General features: G+C 42.9%; 1 protein-coding gene across 10 annotated transcripts in view; it reads right to left on the bottom strand.

Annotated features, from left to right (window-relative positions):
• The window catches only part of TNRC6B (trinucleotide repeat containing adaptor 6B), a 218,834-nt gene that overhangs the window by 14,778 nt on the left and 176,492 nt on the right, over positions 1–27,564 (bottom strand). For 9 of the 10 annotated variants that reach the window (XM_074226984.1, XM_074226986.1, XM_074226993.1 and 6 more), the window contains 10 exons: positions 24,887–24,961; positions 24,134–24,179; positions 23,008–23,156; positions 21,817–21,987; positions 18,416–18,541; positions 12,516–12,647; positions 11,948–12,046; positions 11,673–11,865; positions 10,602–10,739; positions 1,342–1,518 (listed from right to left, as the gene is read on the bottom strand). In XM_074226984.1, the coding sequence (XP_074083085.1) occupies positions 1,342–1,518; positions 10,602–10,739; positions 11,673–11,865; positions 11,948–12,046; positions 12,516–12,647; positions 18,416–18,541; positions 21,817–21,987; positions 23,008–23,156; positions 24,134–24,179; positions 24,887–24,961 (1,306 nt within the window). The remainder of the gene's footprint in view (positions 1–1,341; positions 1,519–10,601; positions 10,740–11,672; positions 11,866–11,947; positions 12,047–12,515; positions 12,648–18,415; positions 18,542–21,816; positions 21,988–23,007; positions 23,157–24,133; positions 24,180–24,886; positions 24,962–27,564) is intronic. The other variant, XM_074226992.1, reaches the window with a different exon arrangement.

Below are 27,564 nucleotides of genomic sequence, written 5' to 3'. Positions count from 1 at the left end.
CCAACACTGCCAGAAGCTTTTATGAATCAGATAGCAAGGAAGCGAAGATTACAAAATAGAAACCATCCCAGAAGGAGCAGGAAGCCTCGAAGAGTCTCCTTCAAGAATAGGGTCAGGGAACCTGTGATCCCAAAATGGTCTATGTTCCTTCCCCTTCGATGGTTAAGCCTGGGGGCATCAAGTCTGGGGACAGAAACCCCAGGCATCCTAGTTTTCTTTGTAGGGACAACTCTCCACAATTTTAAGGACCCATGGCATGAAGCATCAGGGCACCCCTCTCACGTGCCAGCTGGGGCTCAGACAGTAAAGGATGCCTGTGTCTGTCCAAGAAGCTGGCCACCTCTAGGCTGAGCTGTGGACACCAAGTCCACAAAGGGATCAAAGCTAGGGACCAAACCCTCAGCTTCCCTGACCAACTCTGCTTTCAGTTCCTATCCAATCATGTGGCCCTGAAGGACAGCCCTGTGGATGGCGGCTGGCGGCTGAAGGCACCGAGAGCCAGTCCACATGGTGCATCAAGAGGCAGGTGCAGGCCCCTCAACAGAGACGTTCAGAAGAACAAGGCTGGAACAGACCTTAAAAACAATCTACTTCATCTGACCTCAAACACTCGTCCATGCTTCTTGAAGAGGTTTCTCCTGACTGTGCCCTGCCAGGTCCATGCTCTCATCCCCAACAAGGTAAACTCAGTCACTGCTTTTCTCTTGCTCAAATCTTTCCATTCAGGGGGCAGTTGTGTGGTGCTGTGCTTAGGGCGATGGTCTTGGAGGCAGGAGGACCGGAGTTCAAATCCGGCCTCAGACAATTACTAGCCATGTGATTGGTGCAAAGTCAAAGTCACTTAAATCCTCTTTGCACATAACATCAATATTCTTGGCCAGTATTTTAGAACCTCTACAATTCATCCCATTGTTTTTTGGCCCTATTTCAAACTACCCCTTCAAATCCAATCAAACCTGTCAACAATGGGAACTTGTCTACCTCTCTTTATTCTCATTGCACCTCAACTCTTAGAATGTCCTTATCCCTCAAAAAACTTCCTGTCATTCTTTAGAGTCCAGCCCCAAACAGGCTACTTCATAGGAAGACCCCACTTCAGAGCATTAAAAAAGGAATACCTGAAAAGTTCCTCAGACTAAGGTCCTCATTCTCTGGAAGGCCAGCCGACTCTGGGGCTGCTCTGTCATTTCTCTCCAGGTGCAAGTAGTGTGGGTATTGGCAGAATCACAAATTAATTTGAGGCAACCTCATTCAAAATACAGGAGCTCATACTTTTCCCCAAAGGGCCGAAATAAGTCTGGAAGCAAAGCTGCTTCATCAAGGGAATGTCCTGGGGCATACCTGGAGGCCAACTGGCATGGCTGGATTTACTTCCAATTTTATTTGTTGGTGGAGATTTGGCAGGTAACCAACTATCACCAGCAGGCCCTGTGTGGCCCCCCAACGTGTCACCCGGAATGATGTCAAACTGGTTATACGGCGATCCTCCTCGAGCTTTTCCAGGGGGTACTATGGCACCTGGAACAAAAGAAAGGGAATTTATACAGAGAAATGGCTGGAGGCGAAAACACCATCAGTCAACATTGTCTAAATTACCTCAAATCTACATCTGCTCCCTCAGACACATCAATGACTGTAAAAAGCCTCTGGGGTAATGAAGAGTAAGTGCTTTGGCTCCCCAGAAGCCGTCTATCTCATAACCGGGGTAGCAATGTTTGCTTGAAAGGGGAAGCTCTCCTGAAGGAGCTGCCGAGAGAGCCAGATGTGGGGGCTTTCCATGCCAGCTAAGGCAGCAAGACAGAATTCCCCAGTCTGCTTAGCCCCCAACACTAGATGATGTGTAGCTAGTTTTGGTAACCAGAAGGAACCAATCCATCCTAAGTGCTCCAATGTGAACACCCCATCCTGACTGAGAAGAGAGATGCTGGTGTGAAGCTAGGAAGTTTCTGGAGCTTTCCCTGAAACAATTTTGAAAGAAGCCTCTAAACAGATCCTAAAGCAACAGAACTCATAAAAAACTATGAAACAACTTTTTCAAGTAAGATTTCTTGGAGAAACTTCAGGAAAGGTCTGTCTCAGGTGGATAAAAGGAGAGTACGGCCCAGTGTAGGTCAGAAAGCTGGGAAGCCAGAGAGAGGCTTTTACCCACAGCCAGCTTGGGTTCTGGCTCAGAAGGCCAGCAATGAAGACCCCAAGCTCTGCTCAGAGAGCAAGGTTCAAGCCCTCAAACACTGGTGAGGTGTTGGACTACCCTAGTGCAAGGAGCAAACACCTGAAACACCAGGGGCCAGATCCCAGGTTCACAGCACAAAAAGCTTGGGTCTAAACACCCTACATCACAGGAGAAGAGCTCAACTATTAAAATGAACAAAAAGAAAACAAAAGTGCTAACCACTGACAGCTACTTTTCTGATAGGGATGATAAAAATGCCATCTGAGAGTAAAGTAGTGAAAAACTGCCTACATGTGAAACCTCATGGAGATTTATGAAATGGTCTCAAATCCAAAAAGACTTCTTGGATGAGCTCAAAAACGACTTTAAAAAGCCAAAGAAGAGAGGATGAATAAAAATGGAGAAAAGAAATGGGAGTCATGAAGAATAATTAAAAAAATGACTGAAGAAAACTTTAAAAGCAAAATTGACCAGCTGGAAAATAAATCTGACCAAATGGAAAAGAAAAAAACTCATCTAAAAGTAAAATTAACCAGTGGGAAAAGGAAACATAAAACCTAACTGAATGGACAGAAGGAAACGAATGATTCTCTGTGACACCAAGATTCCATCAAACAAAAACTAAAATGCTAAAAAAATGGAAGAAAATATAAAGCAACTCTTGGGGAAAATGACCAACCTGGAAAATAGGAAAGATAATATATGAAAGTCACAATCAGAAAAAGAGCCTGGACAGTATCTTTCAGGAAATTACCAAGGAAAACTACCTTAAAATCCTAGAACTAGAAGATAAATTAGTCCTTAAAAGCATCCATTCATCACCCCTAGAGAGAGACCCCAAATAAAAACTCCAAGGAATATTGTAGCCAAATTTCAAAATTATCAGCTAAAGAAGACAATACTGCAAACAGTCAAAAATTAGAAATTTAAATACCAGAGAGTCACAGATCACATTACGCAAGAAATTATTAGCTTCAACATTAAAGGATTGTATATGATACTCTGGAGGGTAATAGAGCTTGGATTACAAGAAGCAACTATCCTGCAAAATTCAGCATATTCTTTCAGGGGAAAAGATGGACATTCAATGAAATAGAGGGCATTCACACTTATGTGATAAAAAAAAATAATCAACAAGTTCATTTTAAGACAATAGAAACAATGAGAAATCAAATCAAAACTTGTGTTGAAGTCTAAGCAATTATTAGGGGAGATTATATATCTCTAAATGCTGAATAAGTAAATGAAAAATTCATAAAAAAAACAAGATTAGAAAAATAGATCAATGAATTGGGCATATAGCAGAAAAATCTAGAAAAAAGAACAAAAAAAATTTCCAATTTAATACCAAATTAGAAATTCTGAAAAATCAAAGGAAAGGAGATGGGAAGAGACCACAGGTTTGAAGGCTCCTCCAGAGGCAAGGCATGATAAGGAAACATCTCAAGGCAGCAGAAAAACAGGAGAACACTAAAAGTTTAGAAAAAATCCTGGAGACCAAAAGAATATAAAAAGCAAGGACCCTTTCACATTCATAGCCTGGAGGCTCCCCAAGGTGGTAGTCACAAGACCCCCTTCAGAGGGGACCAGAAAACAAGGGCTCTTGAAGGGTTGTCGACAATAAAAATGCCTGGCTTGCTTGGCCTAGCAGAACTCCGGGATCCCCCCAAATAAGGTTCTCCTGTGCAAACCTCAGTTAGGAGGTTCTGTGAAAGATGCTGATGACCCTTCTAACAGGGTGGTCATGGTACCTGGCTCTGCCTCAGAGGACATTGCTGGCAAGTCTCAGAAACAGAGCCTCGCCAAACCACCTTCCTTCATTCTGCTCCTGTCCCAACCCCCCACCAAAATGCAAAGTAACAAGTTTGTGTAGTGCCTCCTTAGACTGGATTATAAGCTCTTGGGAGGCCAGGGACCACTGAGCTGTCCTGATCAGAATGCATGGCTCCCTGGAGCCCTAAATAAATGATGCTCGTTCACTGGTAGAATGATAGCAACAATCTTCAGATGACCCTGTCTGTGGATGGTCCTAACACTGCAGAATCTCCCACAAGAGATCCAAAACCAAACCAAAGGATCCAAAGTGAGAGAAGTCAAAGAGATGAAGAATATCCATTGTTCATGCTGGGCAGCTGGCCCCCACAGATGTGGTCTGTGCCTGCACCAGATGTGGGAGGAGTGCTGCCTGTGAGAGCAGGTAGGGTGACGGGCTGTGACCCCCAAGTTTTGACCAGACACAGGAGCTCATGTTTTTTCTTCGTTATTTTTTTTTTTTTGTATCTCCTTCACTAACCTGCTGACTTGGTTTTCATGATTTTCCTTTATCACTCTCATTTCTCTTCCCAATTTTTCCTCTACTCCTTCTTTTTGCTTTCTGCAAGGCAATGGGGTTAAGTGACTTGCCTAAAGTCACACAGCTAATTATCAAGTGTCTGAATCTAGATTTGAACTCAGGTCCTCCTGACTTCAGGGCTGGTGCTCTATCCACTGTGCCACCTAGAGGTCCCTACTTTACTTGATTTTCAAAATCTTTTTTGAGCTCATCCATAGTCTTAGACCAAATCCTATTTTTCTTGGATGACTTTGTCATCTTCCGAGTGTGTATTTTGATCCTCCATGGGACTAGAGCTATTGCCTATGGTCAGATTCTTTTTCTTCTGTTGTTTGCTCATTTCCCAAGTTTATGACTTGATTTGAATGCACTTCCCAAACTTTTGAGTGTTTCTGGGACCTTATTTCTTCCAAGGTCTGAGAATGCCACAGGCACTTCCCCTCTGCCCTGGAGCTATGAGGAGGGTCCCTGCTCCACTATGGCAGTATGGTGCCCAAAATGAGATGGATCTGAGGATGGACAGAGCAACATAGTCCTGTTCCAGGGATAGTGGAGAGATCTTTGCAGTCTCACTGGAACCCTTTACCATCTGTGGGCTGAGTGCTCTGGATACTGCTGCTGGGTGGCTCTGCAGGCCTGCTTTCAGTTCTTGGGGTTGAGTCTGCACTTACTCTAGTGTGGCAATTTTCCTGCTGTGCTTCCAAGTTGTCCTTGACAATCCCTGGGCTGAGAGGTCTGGAAACTGCTCTGCTGCCATGGACCCTAGCACCCCATGGGCTGGTCCTGGAAGACTGGAGGTGGTTTGTTCCAGTGTGAAATGACCTGGACTGCATTTCAGTCCTTTCTCCAACCCCAGTGGGGACAGACCCTTCCTGCAGATCTTCCAAGTTGTCTTTGGTCAGAGAATTGTTTCACTCTGTCTTTCTGTGGGTTCTGCCACTCTAGAATTTGGTTAGAGTCATAATTTTAAGGCATTTGAAGCAGACTTGGGAGAGCTTTTGGGAATTTCTGCCTCCACACCCCTGCGGCTCTTCATCTTCAGAGGTGTGACAGAGCACAAAGTTCCTGAATTTGGGAAGAGCCACCCCTTCTAGTAGATGAAGTAGTTCTTTTTTACACCTCAAGCAAATTCAAAAAAAATTCTCACCTTCTACAGTGGAATGGATAAGGACCAAGTTTTGAAGGTGCCATCTTGGGGTTATGGTTTTCCAGCCAGACTCCCACACACATCAACAAGCTGGCCCACCCTGTGGACATTTGATTTCCTTTCCATTGTTATCTCACAAGCTCATTTTTTTTAATTTTTAATTTTGTAAATCTGTCTTCCAGAACTGCCATGTTAATTTTTTATGTTGTTTTCCTATTTTTTTAAAGTTGCAGTCTCAATTCATTGATTTCCCTTTATCTCTTTTGTTAATGAAAACTATTTAAGAGGTCAAGTTTCCCTAAGGATTGCTTTGGCTACACGCCATAAGTCAAGTCAATGGCTGGGGAGGCTAAGAAAGACAAAGCACAGCCTCTGCCCATGAGAAGCCAATAGACACATGGAGACAAGTGTGTAAAAACGTCCATCTGTGAGATAACTTGGATGTTGTCTCAAAGAGAGGTAAAGGAGACTGGAAAAGGTTTCTAGGAGAAGGATGAATTTAGGCTGAGACACAAAGGAAGCCTGAGATGCTGGCTGGAGATGGAGCTGGGGCCACTGAGCTGGGGAAGGGTACATGCTGAAGATAACAGAGAGGCTGAGCTGAACAGATTGGTTCTTGAAAAGGATTCCTTTCAACTGCCCAGTGGGAGGAGACTTGAGGCCAGAAACAAATCAGAAAGCTGTTAATGGTCTGGTTCTGAGATGATGGGGGCCTGGCCCAGGTGGAAGCAATGGTGGAGGGAGGGGAGAAGGGCAAGCTTTTGGATCATTGCTGACATTGCTTTTAATGGAATTATCAATTGTCTCTATGATTTGTTCTTTGACCAACATGTTCTTTAGGAATATATTAGTCGCTCTAAATTTGGATCCTTCCTTTAAATTATCTTCTACTGATCATTTTTTTACTACACTGTGGTTGGGGAGGATGTGTTTGCTCATGTGCACAAGCATTTGAAAATTAAGTTCGTGCATTTGAGAAACCTTCTGATTTCCATGTAATCATTGACAGAGAGTTCTCTTTATTAATTTTTACAATTCTATACAAGTCTTTCGCTTCTTTTTAAACTTTTTGTTAGATTTGTCCAGGCTTGTCAGGGAATGTTGAGGGCCCCAAGTTTTCTCCCTGTAATTTAAGTACTCAGATGCTATGTCATTTAGTGCACATATATTAAATACTTATGTTATTTCATTGCTGATGGTGCTTTTAAGCATTACTTATTTTTTATGCTTCTCTCTTTTAGCTATGCTTATTTTTACTATTGCCAGTCCTGATAGTCACTCTTACTTTTTTGAATTTGCTTGAGGTGTAAAAATTCTCCTGGAGAGTCCTTATTTTAACTTTATGTGAACACTAATTTTTCAAGTGTGTGGAGATTTTTTTTTTTGGCCTTTTTTCTAGTCCATTCCTCTATTTTATGGATAAGGTCATCCTATTTATGTGCAGAGTTATTGTTAATCGTGGTTTCCTCTGTCACAAACTCTTCCCCTTTCCCCCCTCTTTCTGCCACTTACATCACTGACCTTTTTCTAAAGAAGGCACTTTTCCTAATCAATTGTTTTTGATATTAGATACCTTATGTTTTTCTAACTTTTCAGTCTTCTGACTGTTCTATTATTTCTTATTGTTTTGTACAATCATTGAGATCTATTTGCTTTGTTCTGTTTATTCAGAGAGCCTACTTCTGTGATCTGAGACTTCTACTTTTTGTTCTGGGTTTTTTATTTCATTTTTTCATCTCTAATTTTACTTCTCGTTACTCAAGTCATTGGGGCTAAGTCATTCTGGGCTCACAGTTACTGTGGAGCTCTTCTCTTCTTTGTTTACACTTTGGGCTTCTCTTGATCTATATTTCTTCACTGTGCTCAGTTTCTGGATGGGACTAAGTCCCAGAGTCTTGTTGTCATGAACTTCTGGTTGGAGTGGATTGGCCCTGTTTGGATCTTTCCCCTCTGAGCCAAATGACTTTGCCACTGTGGGTCTAAGTTGGATGGCAGGAATGAGGTACTGCCCCCTGGCTGCAAACTTAACTCCTGCCTCCTTCAAGTGGCTTTTAGCCTCAGCTCTGGTGCTCCACTTATGCTCCTAAACTCTTCAGCTGAAAGCCATGGTGTGACTGTGCTGCCTCTTCCTTGGCTCCCTCCTCTCCTGAGTGTCCATCTTCCATCTGGCTTGGACTGGAGCCTCTCTTTTGTCTTCTTAGACACTGCTTCATCTGTAAGCAGGGTGCTTGAAGGGATCACTTCCCACTTCCAACTAAACCCAGATTGTGGTTTTCATGGAGAAATGTTAGGGAGTACTCTATGGTTCTCAGAATTCATCCCAGTCTCTAATGAGTTATTGTTAGAGGTCACTCAAAGTACAATGAAAGGGTACATGGTGATTGTGTCAAGGCTGCAACCCATTATCAGTGGAGAATGACAGAGGAGAAGCAGTGTTAAAAGATGTTGACAGAGAAATAGATGCCTAGAAAGGAAATTGGCTGGTCAGGTGGCCAGAATGAAAGCCCAGTTAAGATAGGCACACCAAAGGTCCCTCTCACTGGCTAAGTGGATCACCTATGAAAGATTCATGGGAGGATATGGCCAAGAGTTGCACATGTTGAGAAGACATGGATGGATTGCAATCTACCCTGCTGAAAGAATCATAGAATGATAAAATGACAGTTCCTTTTAAGAGAATGGTACAGTCTTATAAGGGACTCCATTAAAATCTTTGACAGATATCTAGTGCCAAACAAATCCTGATTCCTCCCTATTCCCTCTAACCTCCATCCTCCAAATCCCACTTCATAGAAAAGTATCTCTACAATAGATTTGTTTTTCAACCTGTTCACTGAATCTTTTCATTGTCCTTGAGGGATCTTCAACTTTTCCCCTTGTGAGACTCACAATCCTACATAAAACTCTACTGGTATAACTGGCTTCATCAGCTGGGAAAAGGTTGAAGAAGTTAAGGTATATAGAAAGCTGATGGGAGACTAGTGTGCTGCAAAAAATGATGAAGGAAAGTGTTTCAGAGAAGCCTGGGAAGACTTTTCTGAACTGATGCAAGAGCAGAGAACCATTTATTCAACAACAGAGGCCTGTTAGGACAAAACAATTCCAGAGCAAGGATGATTAAAACACACTGCTCCCCACCCCCCACCAAAGAAAGCCAAAAGAAGGTGAAGCACTGGGGTTGTAGAAGGAGACATAGCTTTCTCTGAACATGGCCAATACACACATCTGTTCTGCTCAACTATAGGATGAAACAGGGGTTTTGCATGTTTTGTTTTCTCAATGGGATTGGAAGAATAAAAAAAAAAATAAATGTGGCTTTGCTTTAGGGAGAAGTCTGAAGTCATTAAACAGTATGATATACTTTACCAGACAAAATCAGCTTTGCCTTTAGTCTCCTATGTGTTCAATTCTAGCCCACTCACTGCCCCTTTCCACTGACCTAAACAAATCCGCTAAAAGATGAGCTGCTCAAAGAGGTTGTCTCTGGCTGCCTGCTTATCAATCTGGATATTCACGTAGTAGTTTGGAAGTGTAATATTTCAGGCTTCAGTCACAAGCAGCCCTTGGAGGGCCTCTTCCCATCCACTCTTCCATCTGGACTCTTTCCTAGACCTCCACCTCCAAGACAGTAGGTTGTGCCTTTGGGGAATACATCTCCTTGTTCTGTACTTCCTTGGTATATTAATAATCCTCAATGTCATTTAAAAAAGCCCTGCCTTGCAAGTCACTTTGCTGACCATTCATCCTTCTCTGGAGCAATGACAGGAACCGGAATCAAAGGTATTGTAAGAGCAAGGAGGAGCAGTCAAATACAACATGACCACCAACAAGAAGAACACAGTAGCCTCAAGAGGAGATGTCAAAGACATTAAATGACTTTGGCAAAGGGCTGGCCTGGAAGATAATGTGTCATTAACTTCTCATTCCGTCCTGCAACAGTATTTGGCACTGGGTGCCACAATATCTAGAAAAATAAGAAAAAATGATGCAAAGATAGCATGGACACAAATAACACCAGAGAAAGGTATACAGAGAACCGTATGGGGCCACGTGACAGAATCTGAGTTTATAAAAGTAAAACTGTTACAAAGAGGATGCAAAGGTTTGGACTGGAATGGATTCTTAGGGTCACCAAGACCTGCCAAGGACCATCAATGGAAAATATGTCCAATACCTATTTATACTTAGCTTTCATAAAGAGATGAGTCCAATTAATTGAATTACTGTCCAATGAAATAAAACAAACAGGAGCCGAGTGATTATTCTGAGACCTTTCATCTGCTTTACAGAAATTTTAAGAGGCTTGTAAATTATGGAGAGGCAAGGATGCAATGTTTCTATTATACTGAAGCTCTGATTCATATAGTCCACGAATATAAAGAATCTTTGAGCTTTTAAGAAAATACTATATAAATAATCATAGCTTACCATTTATATGGTGCTTCTTAATTTATAAAGCTTATCTCTCTCTCTCTCTCTCTCTCTCTCTCTCTATATATATATATATATATATATATATATATATATCAAAATTCACAGTAGTTTTATCTTAAGGGTTAAAATGGAACTAGTAAAAAAAGAAAACAATAAATATCATTGAGATGCCTCCTCTGATCCTCATAAATGCCTCTTATAATACTTCTCCCTCCACTTCCAAAGAGCCCAACCTTTAAAGCTGGGGACTCCAACTAGCTAGTGGATCAGAATTTGCTGGCCATTTTGTAAGTCTTACTGACTGATTATCCAAGGTGACTGATGCTTGCCCCCTCCCCACCCCAATCATGCAGGCTCCACCCAACCACAGTGAGGGTCTTCCATGTAGAACATTCTGTTAATGACTTGACTCAGTACATTCCTTTCTAACACTGGTAAGCCTGACACTTTGGGAAATTCAAAAATGTCCAATAGGTGCTGAGGCACTCCTCCCAGCCCATGGGGCAGCATCTCACCGTTTTTGTGCACGCCAGCATCCTGGGGAGCCACAGAGGGCAGGCCTTCCATCATAGAAGTCCACTGTTTGAAGCGAGATTCCGTCCCAGCCTCCTTCCCTCCAACCATGCCATAATCCATGCCACTTGAGCCAAAACCTTATTTAAAAAAATTCCAAACCTCAACTGAACTGTTATAACATTCTTATTATATGTTAAATTTATCAAAAATTTAAATTTATTATATTATTAAATTATGTTATATTATACTATTATTAAATTATGATAAATTTATTAAAAAGATAATTAAGTTACAGCTAACAAAGTGTCTCAATATTTTCTTTAAGTGGCTTCACTTGCCCTAAATTTCTCATTCAATAGCTCTTATTGCTATTTAGTGAAATTTAACATTTCACTCATTAACTGGAGGAAAACAAGAAAAAAATGCTGCATAAAGTTGCCTTGTCCAACCTTCATGTGGATGGCTACTCTGGAGGCTGGAGGGGCAGAGAGAGAAAGAGTGAATGCCCACAGAAGGAATGGGAAGCAGCTGTAGGAAGGACAGAACAGGCTGGAGCAAGGGAAGGAGCCAGAGCCAGAGCCAGAGCCAGAGCCAGAGCCTAGAGGCTCAGCCTTTTCCTCAGCCTTTCTGCCTTTCCTCTCACCTGCCTATCAGTCCCTAGCCACCTCTAGTCTTTATAGACTCCACCTGGAAGGCTGGTACCCCTTCTCTAAGTTTATCTGAATTCTGTTGAACCTTGAGGACCCAGTTCAAGGCTCACTTCTCCCAGAAAGCCCTTCTTTTCCTTGGGGCTGCATTAATATACCTTGCTCTGCCTTCCTTTAAAATTCATACCATCTTTGTTTCCTTGTACAATAGGGACGGGTGGCCTAGGTGGTCTCCAAAGTCCCTTTTGGCTCTCTGCATGAGCCTGAGCCTTTCCCCCTGCCCCCCTCTCCCCCAGCTCCTAGGCCACATCTTCCTTTCCCTCCCATGGCCCTCATGGCCCCCCATGGCTGCATCCTCTTTTCCCTCCTGCATTGGGCCTTGAGAACATGGGGCTCTCCCATGGCTACAGTCAAACTCCTCACCAGAACTGTAGCCAGGAATCTGCCCTTTACTTTGAAGATCAGGGAGCCCCACATTCAGGGTGCTGGGGACCAGGTTGTCCAGATGTGGCTTGGGTCCGACGGGGTGAGATGGTGAATGCTTCATGCTCGGCGGCCGCTGCTGCTGCTGCTGCTGTTGCTGCTGCTGCTGCAACGCACTCATCATCCGAGCGATCTGCAGAGAAGTCAGGGGAGGCTGAGCCCAGGATCCACCTCACCCTCTCTGGCCAGGCAGTTGCCCCAGGAGCCCAGCTCACCTGCTGTTCATGCTGCTGCCGCACGGCCTGGGAAATCTTCCTCTGGTTTTGGAGCAACTGCTGCTGTTGCTGCTGCTGTTGTAGGAGAAGCTGGCAGGCCTGCCAGGGGGACACAGAGAGAGAGGAGAGGGTTACAGGAAATGGAAATGTTATGGGTGTCATCACCCCCAACAGAAAACACCAGCAAAGGGAGCTGTAAATCCTAGCTGTTCCACCTCGTGAAGATGCCAGTGTGGATGAATAACTTAATTCTACCCCCCCACACACACATTTAACATTTGAGAGGACAGAGACTTAGACAAGAAAGTAAATGAGCCAGGCTCAACTGACCTCCAACAATCCATGTGACATCATTCACACAAACATATTGCTAGAGAACCAGAGGACAAAGAGTCCTGTTCCACTCCAAAGAACAATTCTCATTCTCATTAGAAGAAAGCCTATTTAAAAAATAGTGTCCCCCCTCCACCCACACACAATCCCCTTTACTGAAAACAGGCCTCTCCCCACATTAAAGGAAGACATAGTCTCAGAATTGAGGCAGCCCAGGAGAGGAGGTGTTCCTTACCAACTGAAACTGAGGAATCTGTGGCAGCTGGCTCAGCATGGCAATCTGTTGGGGAGACAGCTGAGGCCCCAGGTTGAAAAGACCGGGGTTCAGACCACTATTAGGGAACTGCTTGAGCACGGAGGCAGAAACCTAGCAGGAGGCAAGGCAGGAGTCAGGGTTGGTCAACAGAACAACAGAAATTATTCCAAGAAAGACGTCTTGGCAGAACCAGAAGCCAGGGACAAGGTCTGCTTAAGAGTCAATATGCTCCTTGTCTTTCACTATTGTACTTTCATTCATTCTGTGCCTACCACCTGAGGAATGTGGCTCTCCCAGACCCACCCTTGGTGATGCAGTTCCCAGGAACTCACTGGGAGCAACTTGAGATGGCCCCATTACCGCCAAGTGATTCCAACAGAGCTCATAAAGAGAAAATGTTTTTTCCACAGATTGCAGATGGACACAACAAAGAAACTGAACTGTAAAGCCTGCTTGGGATGAGAGCTCAGTGTTGCCTGCCATTCCAGGAGCCAGGAGAGCCCCAGATGGCCCCAGATCCCAGTGGAACCTTTAGAACTGACCACCTCCTCCCCTGGCCACAAGCCCTTTACTAGTTTCTGGAGGACTTCTAGCTATATCTCAAGGGGTCCCCATGCCCCCTTAGCTGGCTCTCACAGTCACCAGCTGTCCATTGCATTAAACATCTCATGTACAACTATCCTTCCCTATTCACTGAACTACAGAAAAAACAAGTCCAAGCAAGAGAAGAAACACAATAGACTAGGCTTTGATAGTGGGAGATGACTAAATACTTGCAGCTACTAGAGATCAACATCTTGTCCTTTATGTTTCTTCCCTTCTGTCAAAGAGAAAAGTCTTGGAACTTCTCAAATATCTTTGTCTTTTTTGGCTTGGTTTCCTGCAATTGGTCAGATATATAAGGCTTTCCCCAAAACATCAAGAGGTTTCAACATTAGGAATTTGTATCTCTGACCCTCACACCTCACTGGATGACTGCCTGCTTGCTCTCATTTGGTTCTACTTCCATGGTCTTTGACTTCACTGAGGTGGGCACCTCGGGAATCTCCCCACAAACCTTCCAATTAAGATCTTCCCTGGAGGCATTTTTGAGATCTTCGAGATCTTGTGGGCCTAATGTTCCAGATTTTTAAAGACTTAATATGAGGACAAATGAATATTTTCCTCAACAGAGAAATGATCAGAGTATATGGATGGTTTTCAGGGCAAGAAAACCAAGCTATCAATCAAAGAAAAAAAATGCTCCAAATGACTAAAACAAGAAGTCAAAATTAAAGCAAATTAAGTTCTCACATTCATCAGAATGGTAAAGATGACAAATAAGAAAAATGACAGCTACTGGAGGATCTGTGAAGGAAGCAGGGCAAGTACCCTGCCCCCCCCCAATGAGATAGGGGAGGGGGGGGAGAGAGGGAGAGAGAGAGAGAGAGAGAGAGAGAGAGAGAGAGAGAGAGAGAGAGAGAAGGCAACTTCAATGAAACATCTACACACACACACAACAAGTCAACAGATTGTGGAGTTTTGAAGGTCATTTTCTTCCTCTGCAAACTCCATCATCACACTATACCCAGTCCCTTCATCTCCCGTCTTCACTCCTCATAGCCAGCTACCAGTTGGAGGCCTGTTGCCTCCAATGACATGGGATCTTTGGGATGCACTGCTCCTCTTCAGTCCCACTACTGCCCCCATAATGTGGTGTTCTTTTTGCAGTTCTCTCTTTACCCCCCCCCCAAATTAAAAAGCTTTCAATGGCTTTTTCTTCTGTTAGGCCTTACTCCATTAGCTGTGTGTGTGTGTGTGTGTGTGTGTACTAAAAAAGATCTCTTGTACAAGAAGTTATTGGACAACAATTTGGAGTCCGCCAGGTATTTGAAGAGATGGAGATGAGGAAGAAGTGTACTCCAGGTCCACTATGGGGGCTGGGGTGGGTATAACGACAGGAGATAAAGAGGAACATGTGTGAGAGAAAAGACAGTAGATTTGCTGATTGAACAGAAAGGAATTAAGAATGTAAGAAGACTGGAAAGGGAGAAGTAAGATGAGAAGAGTTTTGAATGCCAAGCTAAGGAGTTGGTGTCATCCTAGAGCCAAGAGGGGCCACCAGAGTTGTTTATGTGTGGGGTTCATGGGGAGGGACTGGGGCTTTGGGGAAGTCCACTCGGTGTGAAATATGAATTGGAGTGAGGAGAGCCTACCGGCAAACAGGGTCTTCTAATATTCCAGGGCCTGGACCTGCCACCTGACTGGGTGAGTGCACCAGATGTTTTGAGTAGAAAACAGAAAAGACACAGGTGGGTGATTTCTACAGTACAACCGTGAGTCACAGAACACCTAGTTTCAAAGAATTAAAGTTGTACATCATCCTATGTTGGTGTGAGGCTAGTGTGAGTAGGCTGCATCACCTTCTAACCAAGAATCCTGTAGAGGAGATGCTGAGTATCTAGGAGGAGCAGCAGAGGCAGGCCAGGTCATTGTCTAGAGAGTCATAACCTTCCACTGTCCTGATCTAAGAGAACAGCCTGGTGGACAGACAGACTCCCTGAGGAATGGTTATGGGAGGACACACACAAAAGAGTACAAACAAGATGAGAAGGTGAAGATGGATTATGATTCACACCACTGCACATAAAGCCCCAGCCAGAAGGGCCTGAGTTCAAATCAAAGTCCTATGTGTCTGTGGGCAAGTCATTTCACCCTATTTGCCTCAGTTTCCTCATCTATAAAAATGAGTTGTAAGAAGAAATAACAAACCCACCTTATCTTTCCAAGGAAACCCCAAACAGGGTTGCATGGAGTTGGAAACAACTGAATGACTCACTGAACAACAACAAATAAGACAGGAGATAGAGAATATCAATATAACATGATAACAAAAGTTTAGAAAGGAATGACAACAAATTGGAATTTTTCTTATCAATCCATGTTTAATACTACACATGGGTTAGAGCAAAGTGAACCTAAAAGAAATTCATACTGTCAAAAAAAAAAAATAAGCAACACTGGCAATAATGTTAAAAAATAATTCAGTGGGGGCAGCTAGGTGGTGCAGTGTATAGAACATCAGCCCTAGAGTCAGGAGGATCTAAGTTCAAATCCAGACTCAGACACTTAATAATTGACTAGCTATGACCTTGGGCAAGCCACTTAACTGCACTGATTTAAATTAAAAAAAAAAAACGTAATTGAGTGGGACTAGACTAGAAATCAGAGATTCCTTAAGAGGTTCATATAATTCAGAGAAATAGGAGATTTGTTTGGAGGGATAAGAATGAGGAAAGTAAATCCATGACAATTACATACCTAAAGCATACAATTATATGACTTATATTAACAATAAAAACATTAAAGACAAGTAAAAAAACAAGCCAATGGTTTGTAATCAACAATCTCTCTCTGGGAGAATTGCTAAGGAAACAAACCTTGCACCTCTCAATAGAGGTGAAAGGTTTCAGATCACTGAGGTGGAGAAGCAAGTGACTGGTTCAGGTGCAGGGACAAGATCAGAGTCTATCACAAGCAAAAGCCAATTGAGTGGGCTTTCCTGAAACTGTTTTGGATTCAAGGATTCAGTGGTGATAGTGGGAATTAAAGAGGAAATAAGTGTACAATACAAACAAAAGGCAATGATAAAAAAAAAAAAGAAAAGAAAATTAGTCATTAAAAAGGCAATGGTAATGAACAAAGATCTCAGAATAGTTCAGGCCAAGAGACAACAAACCCCCTCCTTCACCTTGGGATTAGGACAACAAATTCAATAAACTGGATGTATCCAGGATAAAGGGCCATTTACAAAAATCTTTCCCTTCCAGCTCAATAATCAGGAACCCGGTGACTTGGGAAGCCCATGACATAAGTGAAGAAGACACACAACAGGCCAGTGGACACAGGTGAAGGGACTTGTGTGAATCCCAGTTTAAGCCATTTTTCACTTGATATAAGAGGCAGTTTCTTATTATTGATATAGTCAATTATGTTGATTGTTTTCCTAATATTGAACCATCCCTGCCTACCTGATCACGGTGTAGAATTCTATAATAACTTGTAATCTTTTCTAAAATTTTATTAAAATATTTGCAACAATGTTCATTAGGCAGATTAAACCATAATTTTCTTTGTTTTGGCTCTTCCTGGTTTAAGTATGAACACCATTCTAGTATAATAAAAGGAATTTGGCAGAATTCCAATTTTTAAAAATAGTTTATAAAGAATTGGAATTAATTGTTTCTTAAATGTTTAGTAGAATTCACTTGTAAATACATCTTGGTCTGAGATTTTTTTCTTAGGGAGTTTATTGATGATATCTTTAATTTTTTTCTGAAATGGGGTTATTTAAAGTATTTTATTTCCTCTTCTGTTGATATGGGAAGTTTATATTTTAGGAAATATTCATCCATTTTACTTAAGAGTGTCAAATTTAATAGTATACAATTGGGCAAAACAGCACCAAATTATCACTATAATTTACTCTTCATTAGTGGCAAGTTCACCCTTTTCATTTTTGATTCCAGTATTCTGGCTTTTCTCTCTCTTTTTTTAAATCAGATAACCAAGGTTCATCTATTTTATTGTTTTTTTTCCCATAAAATCAACTCAGTTTTATTTGAGTTCAATGGTTTTCTTTCAATTTTATTTCAAATACCAATAATTTGCTATTTAATTGGGATTTTTTAATGTGTTCTTTTTCTAGCTTTTTTAGTTGCAGGAAACAGTGCATTATGATCCCCATTTCATATAAAAGGAAAATGAGGCACGATAATGGTCAGGGGCAGGTGGGCAGCGGGCTCCCGATTCCAAGCCTTGTGGCCTTCTCTAGTGCACAAGGGAGGAAAGGACTAACAACTGCCCTCTTCTCAAAGCTGGAAGCTGACTCTCAAGCCAGGCAACAGAGGCCCTTCAGTTGGATTCTACTCATCCCTCACTATCTCCCTTCCCCAATCTCGGGCACACTGCCAGACACGCTAGGGCTTCAGCTCCCTCAAGAGTTGGATTGGACGGTGTTGAAATCCTGGGTAAAAGCAGGTTGTATGTATGGCCTACACAAAGTGCACATCCAGATGTTACATGCAACAATATGAAAGCGGTCATGTCAGAGCAGAGGTTCTAGAGACCCTTCCCTACTCCAAGAGAAAGAGCAGGGGTCCTCCAGAAGCTTGGGGATAAGGCCTTGAGCTCCCCAGGCATGGAAGAGCTAAAGTTCACTTCCCCAGCAGCCCCTTGGCTAACAGTAATCACCTTGCGACCTGACACGAAGGAAGCCAAGGTCCTCCTCGCCATCTCCCCGCCATTCCCCCTGCCCTCCCCTCTTCTGGACCTATTCACCTGTCTCTGTTCCTCCTCCCATCTCAGCCTCAGCAGTAACCCCTGGGGCAGGGATGGGAGGATCAGTATGGATGAGTCTGACCAATCATCAGCAGTGCCCAAGGTCACACAGGCAGAAGTCAAGTCTGGTGGCTTTTGGGCAGCAGCCTCATCTTTTCAGGTACATAATCACCAGTCCGAAGACAAAGCAGCTCAGAAAGGATGGCACTGCAGAGTTGTTCTGGTTGAGCTAAACCTTCTATTACTACAGCCGGCTCTACAGCATTTTCCCTAATGATGGTGTCATACTCTTCACAAAAGAGACAATCAATATTTGATTTCGTTTTAAACTAGAATTTTTCTAATTCAGGATATTCAATGTTTTCTCTTATTTTGACATAGCAAAAACCAATAGTGAGATTTGTAATTTACTCTAACACCGATGACTTGCCATCCTGGACACCCATCAATGACCAATCCTGGCAGGTAGGAGGACTTTAACTTCCACATTAACTATTTGAGCTCATAAGCACATTTGTGTGGCCTAAATGTCAAAGAGGCAGAATCATCAAACTGCTTACCTGGGGAGAAATAAACTGGGGAGGCACTTGTGCCCGTAGATTAGGGGAAGAGTTTAGCGGCTGCACCGGTGTGTGCATGCCCCGCGATTGTGCTGTGCTATTTCCAAACAAACCATGATTGCCACCCTGCAAGAAAAGGAGAGTCAAAGAACTTTGTTTATTTTCGGCAGGAAAAGCACCGGCCTAACTCCCAGGCCTGACCTAACCAAGGGTCCAGGGAGTAGAAAAATCCCCAAATGAGTAAGCTTCTAAGCTTAGGGCCACCTTCAAGAACTGACACGGGCCTGATGCCTTAAAGAACATCATCTCCTCTAGCTTGCTCAACATTTGACATTTTTGGGGTATTATTTGTAAAGAATACCACCATTTTCTCTATTTATAAGCATTGGTTTGACTAAAAACCTAAATTATTCTCAAATGGAATAATGAGATGAATATCAAAACTCATCATCTGTCAGATTTCTAAAGTATTAAAAAAAACTCCTAGTCTGTCTAAGCTACAGAGCTTTGTCAGTGCTTGGGGGAAGAAAGGCAGGTTCTTCTGGATCTGAGCCCACCCCACCCCCCCTTTTGGAACTAAGATGCTGAGATCTTCAATAGGACCAACAACAAATATCAAATGCCTCCTTTGCATAAGGCAGTGGGGGATGCAAAAAGAGACCCAATGTCTATTGTTGTATTCACAAGTCAATCCAATAATACAGCCAAGAAAAGTACCCAAATCACTAAGATAAAAGGGAGGACATGGTAAGTGGTTGAGAAACCTGGGGATGGGGGCTGGCGAGAGGGGGAGAATGCTTTTAGGGAAGAGCGTCCACCACAAACAGACGGGGGGCAGGCTGCTGAGGTTCATATAAGTGAATGCACCAAGTCAAGTGGGGTCAAGGCAAGATGGGAGACTAGAGAGTGGATCAGTGTGTCTGGAAGACAACATGCAATCCCATGAGATGAGGCCAGAGAGGGATGGGGGAGCCAGCAAAGGGAGAATAGGCAAGTCAGTTGATTGGACTTGGGGTCAAAGGAATCGGAAAACCCAATGATCACCCACAGAAGATCTAAAAACTTGATGCTTGAGAAGGACTATCAGAAAAACCTAAAAGAAAATGAGGAACTCTGACTGGGGAATGGTGTGATTCATTAAGGAGGCAGTTGAAAACCTATAGCAAGGAGACTGCCTGGAGAAATCTAGGGGAGGAGAACCCCCTTGGAGGATCCTCTGTGTCAGGGGATGATAACTCAGGTGATTGGAGTAGGAGAATGTGCTGGGGGAGGCCAAGGGATGAAGGGAGCAGAGGCAAACTAATACCCAGGAGGTACTACTCTTCCCTGCCTGAGTGGGTACAGATACCAGAAAGGCACCATGGAGGAAAACTACCAGGATTCAGAGACAAGGGAGACCATGTTTCAAGCATTAACTTTAGTAAAAAAGTATTTTAGCTGGAAAATGTCTATTGCCTAACACAATAAAGCATGAAAACCTAGGACAGCTAATTGCCCTCCTCTTTAGTGCTTCGAAGTGTTCTTTTGGAAACTTCCTAAAGGAACCTCTCTGGACCCACAGACAAGCTTCTAGGAGGAGGGTAAACCTCTTCCTATCATGAAACTAATCTACAGCAACTGCAACTAAATGAGAGTACCCTTGCAAAATCAGGACAGGATGTAGACAGGTTCTGAAAAGTAGGCCCCTGTCTCTTGGCTCTGTGACCCTACTTGAGGTACAGACCCCAAGCAAGCTGCAGAGGCACGGAAATGTTCTGTTGTATTTTCTGTGGTCACAGAGAAGCAGAACCAAAGCTGGTACCTATGGACTGAATAAAATGATACATCAAGAATGGGATTGAACTGTGCTCCTGTTAGAAAGAAGGACTTCCATGAATGATATGAGGGAAGTCAGCAGAATCAGGAAAACAACATCAACAGAAGGAAGAATGCAACAAGATGGAAGGTTTTGTGAGGATCATGATCAAGCTTAATCCTGGAGAAAAGGCAAAAAAAAAATGACTCTCCGTTCCATCATTGTGAGGTGGGAGACCATGGGTATGGAATGGTATGTACATTGTCAGAATCTATCTGTTGTTGTTGGTTGATTTGATGGAACTCTATTTTTCTTCTGATTTGTTGTTTAAAAAAAAAGAATCGTTTGGTGGGCAGGGAAGGAATATATTTTGACAAGAACAAAAAAAAGTGAAAAATTCTTTAAACTGAAAAAAAAAATCACCAGATTAGGATGAGGAAGAGAAGTATTTAAGTGCCTCACATGTTCCAGACTCTGCTAAACTCTTTCTAGCCTGTTAAGATGACTAGGTTTGTTGCATTTCCAACAGTGAAAATGAATGTGCTTTCAAAGGGGAAAAGAGAACAACCTTTATTAGGGATCATTTCACTGTGACTCATTGGTTTTGCATTTTTGCCATTATTTAAGACTTCACAGCAGTATTCAGAGCAAGTTGATGTTGGAGCTGAGTGGACATCATTACAAATTCCTGGAACCCTGGAAGGTCTACTTAGGTGCACTCCAATAACAGCAATGAAGACTTTTACAGTGTGATACGTGGCCTGAATAATCCAGATCACAGAGTAGCCTTGTAGAAACCATTCAAAAAAAAATGTAAGAGTAAACATCAAATAAGAGATAGGAGGGAGGTCCGAAGGCTGCGACCAGAGATAGGCTGTAAAGAAAGGAAATCGTCTTTGCCATTATGATGGTAAAAACCTAAAGCACAGTGAAACACCAGCCTGGGCTCTCCTCCATTTCTACCAGGGGCTACCCACTGCAGCCCAATAGTCCAAATCCTGGGTGGCAGTAGCAAAAGCACACCGGGCTCCCCACCCCTCCATCTCCTCTGCACTCCCTCCACTCAGAAATAATGTCTATTTGTATTCTGGTGCTAGCCTTCACGGGTCTGGGCAGAAGGCCACTGAGGCACCTGAGACTTCTTTTACAAGTCAACAGTAGTTATTTTCAAGTATTTTCTCTCTCTCTCAGGCAATAGTTCTTCCCAAACTTAGGCAGACTGCACTGAAAAGCACCTGGGAAATATTCTGTATCTAATCTGTTTTTTTTTTTTTAAAAGTGTCATCTAGGTTGGTCCTTGGTCCTGCCCCAAGGCATCTTCCTGGTATCTCCCTCAATCATCTTCAGATGGTGGACTTGGTCACAGACTTGAAATTCCTAAGAAACACGACACTCTGGCCTACTACTAACATAAGTCTGTTGACTCCAAGAAGCTCAAGCTGAACTGAAGGACTGAAAAGGACTGCAATCTATCCTTCCTCTCATGTCACATGCTCAGCAGCCCAGAGGCCCCCAGACTGACCAATGGTGCCTTTTCAAGTACAGAGCAGGACCAAGGCCAGCTCCCAGTCCAAGTCCCAGTGATACAATGGAGAGACCTTCTTACTTGTCTAGCAGCGAAGTTTTGGGGGTTGAGCCCTGTGCCGATTGCCCCCAGGCTGACGTTGGGTGCTGTGGAGCCAGAGGGAGACAGTTTGTAGCTGGGAGAAGGGGAGAAGGGAGAGCAGGGAGCCTCATCCCCAAGGCACCCGTCTTGATTGGAGAAAGGCAAAGTCAGCTGGAGAGCAGGCGTTAGCCAATCCCAGGGTGGGTTGGTTAGTGAAGCGACAGAAGGCAAGGGGGGGGGCGGAAGAGAGAAACAGCAGCAACAAGCCAAGTTAGTGTCCATAAGTGACAACAAGGCCCCACATTCATCTGACCAGCTCAGCCACTCTGCCTGACAGACCCATTGCAGTCAGTGGCCAGGCTGTTCTTTACCTTCCCGTTTGTGACTCATTTTGCTGAGAGGTGGAAGATAAATTTACTGAGAAACATGTCTGTATCTACATCTGATACTGATTAACACTCACAGAAGTCCAGGGACCCTGTGAGTCAAGGTCTGGACATCTGGACCAACACTGATGCTCCCTATCAGAAGCTGGCTTGGAGCTATTTCAGCACATTTACGGTACTGTGAAGAACAAGGAAAATCAGCAAATGCTTCTTCTTGGATACCATCAGTGCCTAATGCCGATTTCTGGCCTTAGTTTGACAATAATCTGGAAGTCTAAAATGAAATTAACTGAAAAGAAATATTCTGAGCCTGGCCAACTCCCCCCAGAAACCATGAATTCAAGCAATGTAGACTACAAGGGATGCTTATTCAGACTGGTGAAAGGAATTCACAAAATGTAAGTTATACAGCTTTAAAAAAAAAAAGACAGAAAATGCAGGTAACCAGCAAGTTTCTCTAAAGAGCAAAGGGAGAAATTTGCCAGCCACCTTCAGAGAAAAGGTAAACGAGGATGGCCAATTTTTGGTAAACGGCCCACATCAAACAGCCAGAAGAAATGCTCACAGCGTAGGATGATCGAGATACCCCTCGGTCACAACCACTTTTTTTTTTCACATTGTCTCACAATGATCCACTTCTGTGAAATGTGCCAGGCCACCTCTAACTTCCCGTCATGTCCGTGGGGCCAAAGCTGTCATTTCACAGGGTCAGTGTAGGTGTCGAGCTCCTTACTAGAGTCAATCACCTGATGAAAATTCAAATGCTTCTCATGTATAAGTTGTCACTGTGAAGAATTACCCTCACCTTCTCAAAGTAAGGCCCGCTATCTGTGGTTCCCATGTCTTTGGAATTAGGTGGACGGAACCCAGATCTATCCTTCCTCATGATATCATTAAAGTCCCCGAGATTCATGGCTCGTTTGTCCACCTCAAACTTCTTATCAGGAAGGCTCCCTGAAGAGGCGATGAGAAAAAAAGATATGGTCAGTGGTCAACAATCTATTCCCTTACTGGGCCATTTGCTATTTTATGATTCAAAAGGTAGGAAAAAAATTCCAAAAATCATAGAAACAGGTGAAATATCTCAATTTCCAAAATTATTTCAATGCATATCAATTCTTGATCAAAATATTAAAGATTTCAGAGTGATCATGAAAGTTAAGACAACTTGATTTTAATATAACTAAAACTAAACATTTGCAGAAGTTTTGAAAATTAGGGCTTTTGTGCATTTCTGGATCTCTTCCCCCTCCCATAAACTCTTTGAAATCTAGTCAAATGACTCCATTCACCGTTCCCCAGAACACAAGTCCCCATGGGACTTAGTAAAACCCCTCACTCAACTGCACCTCTGAAGCTGTTTACCAAGCTCCAAAACCCAGCCTGGAGCTCCTGCCTCCATCATCTCCACCCATCTCCTCCCTTGGAGAGGTCCAACAGATACCCACCACTCAACTGACCCACCACCAGGTATTCTTGTGTATTTATGTATGTCTCTAACAAGTTTGCAATATCCTCACAATATCCTTAAGGACTGCACCCTCTTTGGACCCCTCACATTGGAAGGCTCTTTAACATCTTGTGTATCATGGACTCTAAGAATTATTTCTGAAAAGCATAAAATCAAGTCTTCAGGATTATAAAGGAAATCAATTATAGTAAAACCCAGAGAAAAAATCTTTTCCCATCCCTGCCCATGGACTCCCTGAAAAGGTCCAGAGTTTGTTTAGTGGCTGGACAAATCACACAGGAGGGATGCCTGAGGGATCTTAAAGCAAGCTGCACTAGCGAGACTTTGAAGGCCCCCCCTTATTACAGCCTACAATTCATTCCCTCCTCAAGCCTTCCCTGCTAGAAGAAATCTCAGATGATGGAATAGAAACGAGTACATTCTGTATCATGATAATAGTAACAATAATGGCAATACACACCTACAGACAAATCCATCTTACTGCCTGGGCTGTCCTCAGCTTGACTCTGAAAAAGGAAAGACAAATGAGAGCTAGTCAAGTGTAGACGGATGCTGGAAAAGAGGAGGCAGTCAGCCATCAGTAAAGGGAGGCAGAAAGGAATTCCAGGGCACTTAATGAAGGAGGGAGAAAGGGCTGGATAAAGCTTCAACCCAACCTGAATATAAAGCAACATGACTATAACCAGTTCCTTTGGGTAAATGGAATTCCATTTTCACAAGAGGCTGAGAGGAAGAGTTGAATAAACAGTGGCGGGAAAAACAAACCACTGTGCTACAACACCATGAGCCCTGGGATCAAATTTGGAGATAAGTTGCCAGTCTGTAACAACTCTTTCTTATGACTTGTCAAGTCATCAAATCCTGAAAGCCATTCTTCTTCTGGCACAGAGAAATGTGCTTTCTGCCCCCCCCCCCCCAAGACACAAACATATGAATCCCACACTTTTATCCAAGCCCTGGTTTATTTCTGAAAAGAACAAGGGGAAATCTGGTATCATGATGGCCAGGAGGATTTTCTATTATGAACACTGGGAAATGACAACTAATTTAAAGCCCAAGACAAGTGGGATGATCACAACAGAGGTACCATCCTTTCCCCTTTCCAGCTGGAAGGGGTACCAGTCTAGCACAAATCCACCCTGTGCCTCTGTGGCACAGGGTGAACAGAAATGAGAAACCGCATTCCCTGGGATGGAGGAGGAATAAGACTTACCAGCAATCCCATATTTGAAAACTGCTTGGCAATAGGGTTCATCCAGGAGTCACTGTTTCCGCCTTTGAGTGAACACTATAGAAACATACATGAAACACACCATGTCAAGACAAGAAAAACCTTTTGCCGACTCATTACAATGAAGACCTGAGCCTGTGCTTGTCTGCCTCGGACGACTATGCTCTGGTGATGCAAGCACAGCTTTTAGCCCCATTTGGCTCATTTAGACCACACAAAGCTGACTGACTGACTTCCAAACTAGCCAGTTCCCTGGTGTGTGGAATTTGAAATCAATTAAATTGTAGGAAGCAGATAGCATGTTTTTGACAATAGCATTTTCTGGCTTGGCATTCTCCATTTCCCTGGGGTGTGTTCTCTAGAATTCAAGTTTCCCCCAAGTTGGGAGAAAGGAGAATGGATGAGCTGACAGCCCACATGATTTAAAAAGGAACTAATTCCAAGACTCCTTTCTCTCTGATGGGAATTCAAGGAGAAGTTCATTGACGTCAGCTCCTTCTACCACCTGATGACGCAAACAGAGAGTGTACTGGATTCATGAGATGGCCAAGGAGTGAGAAGCAAAGCAGTGAGCGACCTCCTCTCTCCACAAACTCCTCCCAACAGATCTAGAGAATGTCACATCAAATTCTGATGGGGAAATTTAGAAGTCCCAGCAAGGGTTTGGGTCAGGCCAGTAGGACCCACCAATAGAACAAGCCAGTGCCCAATAAGAGGTTATACACTGGAGCAAGAGGTCTCAAAACCCATGCCAGGCTAATCTGACATCTCTGCTGCCCATTACCTAGTCCTGAGGTGGAGTGAGAAGAGCAGTGGCACTTTTGGGTAGGAAGGCCCTGGGCAGTTTACTGAGAAAGGAGTTAGTTCAGAAGTTGCTGCCACTGTCACCAGCAGCATCAACCATGTGGCCTGGACCCCAGAACTCAGATCTCAGAACAGGGTCTCACTTTCAGCTCTAGCCCAGGCTGTAGGGTACTAACCAGGGTTACAATCTCAGACCAAAAGGGAAACTATCATTCTGATGCTCTGATCCCCCACCATTTCTCCCACTGCCTAATAAAGGCCCATTCCAGCAGCATCTACTCTTCAGAGCAATCAAGATTCTGCTCTGGATGAGACCATTCTGGGAGCACTGATAGCTTTTCTAAGTCTCTAGGCTGAACTGTCCCGAGACCCCAAAACAATAGCATATTCAATACTCAGCCCAGACTTTCCCTCCAGAAGTGTACAGAGTCCAATCCTACCTACCTACCCTGATCTCAAGTCAGAAAGGAGGCTGGAAGGACAGACACAAATAAAGACTCCCAACCTAATGAATTTTTATAACAATGCAGGGAAGCTCAAGACACAAACTTGATAATGATTCCAACAACAACTACAAGCAAAATTTCAGAGGAAAACACAGCCTGGGCACAAAGTCAACTAGAATTCCTAGAAGAGAAGGAGTAGTTTTAAAAAAAAGCTATACATAAACGATTTTATAAGTGAAATGAGAGCACTTGAGGAAGAAACTGGAAAAGAAAGCTGTGGAAGAAAGAATTGGAAAGATAATTAACAGACAACTTGGCATGAAAGGTAGAAGATTTTGCCCAAGCAACAAATTCCCTGAAAATTAGTGATTCAAATAGAAGCCAGTGATTCCATGAGGCAACAGGAAATATAGAAACAAATTCAACTGACTGAAAAACTATAAGAAAATCAATCACAGCAAAAAAAAAAAAAAAAAAAAAAAAAAACCTGACCTGGAGAACAGATTAAGGAGAAAACAATTTAAGAACAATTGTCCTATCTGACTACCATGACCAAAAAAAGTTTAGATATTCTATTTCAAGGAATCTTAAAAGAAAATTGCCTGGAATTCTTAGAACCAAAGGATAAAGTAGAAAGAGAAAGATCTCCCAGTCACTTCCTCAAAGAAAATGCAATATAAAAACTCCTAAGAACTTCACTGCCCAAATCCAGGATTTCCAGGTCAGAGAAAAATTAAAGCAAGAAGCAGACATAAGGAATTCAAACTAGGAGGAGCCAGACAGGATTACACATAGTTTAGTAGCCACCACTCTAACATTAGTGAGAACTTGTAATGTGATGCTTCAAAAGGCAAAAAGAGTTGAACTTTACAGTCAAGAATGACTTAATCAGAAAAATTAATTATAATGCTACAGGATTTGAAAAGGACAGACCTTTAGTGAAAAAGAGAACTTTCAAGCATTCTTGATGGAAAGACCAGAGTTATGGAGAAAACTCTGAAGTTTAAACGTAAGAGTCAAGAGAAAACTGGATGAACAACAATAAAATTAAACAAATTCAAATATGGGGAGAGGATAGCGTGTCCCTTTGAATTCTATCAACAGGGGTCATAGAGGGAGTCTAATTAGACAAGGCTACGGAGTAGTTTTATTATGTCTTGTTGAAGAAAAATAATAGAAAGAGAGGAATACATGGCAGAGGAGGAAAAAAAGGTTAGCAAAAATTATCTCACATCATATGTGCATATAAATATATATACAGAGGGGGAGGAGATAGTGGAAAGGAGGGGCTGACACTTGAACCTCACTCTCATCCTAATTGGTCAAAAGGAGGAGGAAGACACACACACACACACACACAGAGTTGAGTACAGAAATATATCTAACTCAGTAGTGAAAAAAGGAAAGAAG

The sequence above is a fragment of the Macrotis lagotis genome, chromosome 2, assembly GCF_037893015.1.
Source record: "Macrotis lagotis isolate mMagLag1 chromosome 2, bilby.v1.9.chrom.fasta, whole genome shotgun sequence".
Taxonomy (NCBI): Eukaryota; Metazoa; Chordata; class Mammalia; order Peramelemorphia; family Peramelidae; genus Macrotis; species Macrotis lagotis.
This window is presented reverse-complemented; position numbering and strand designations above follow the sequence as displayed.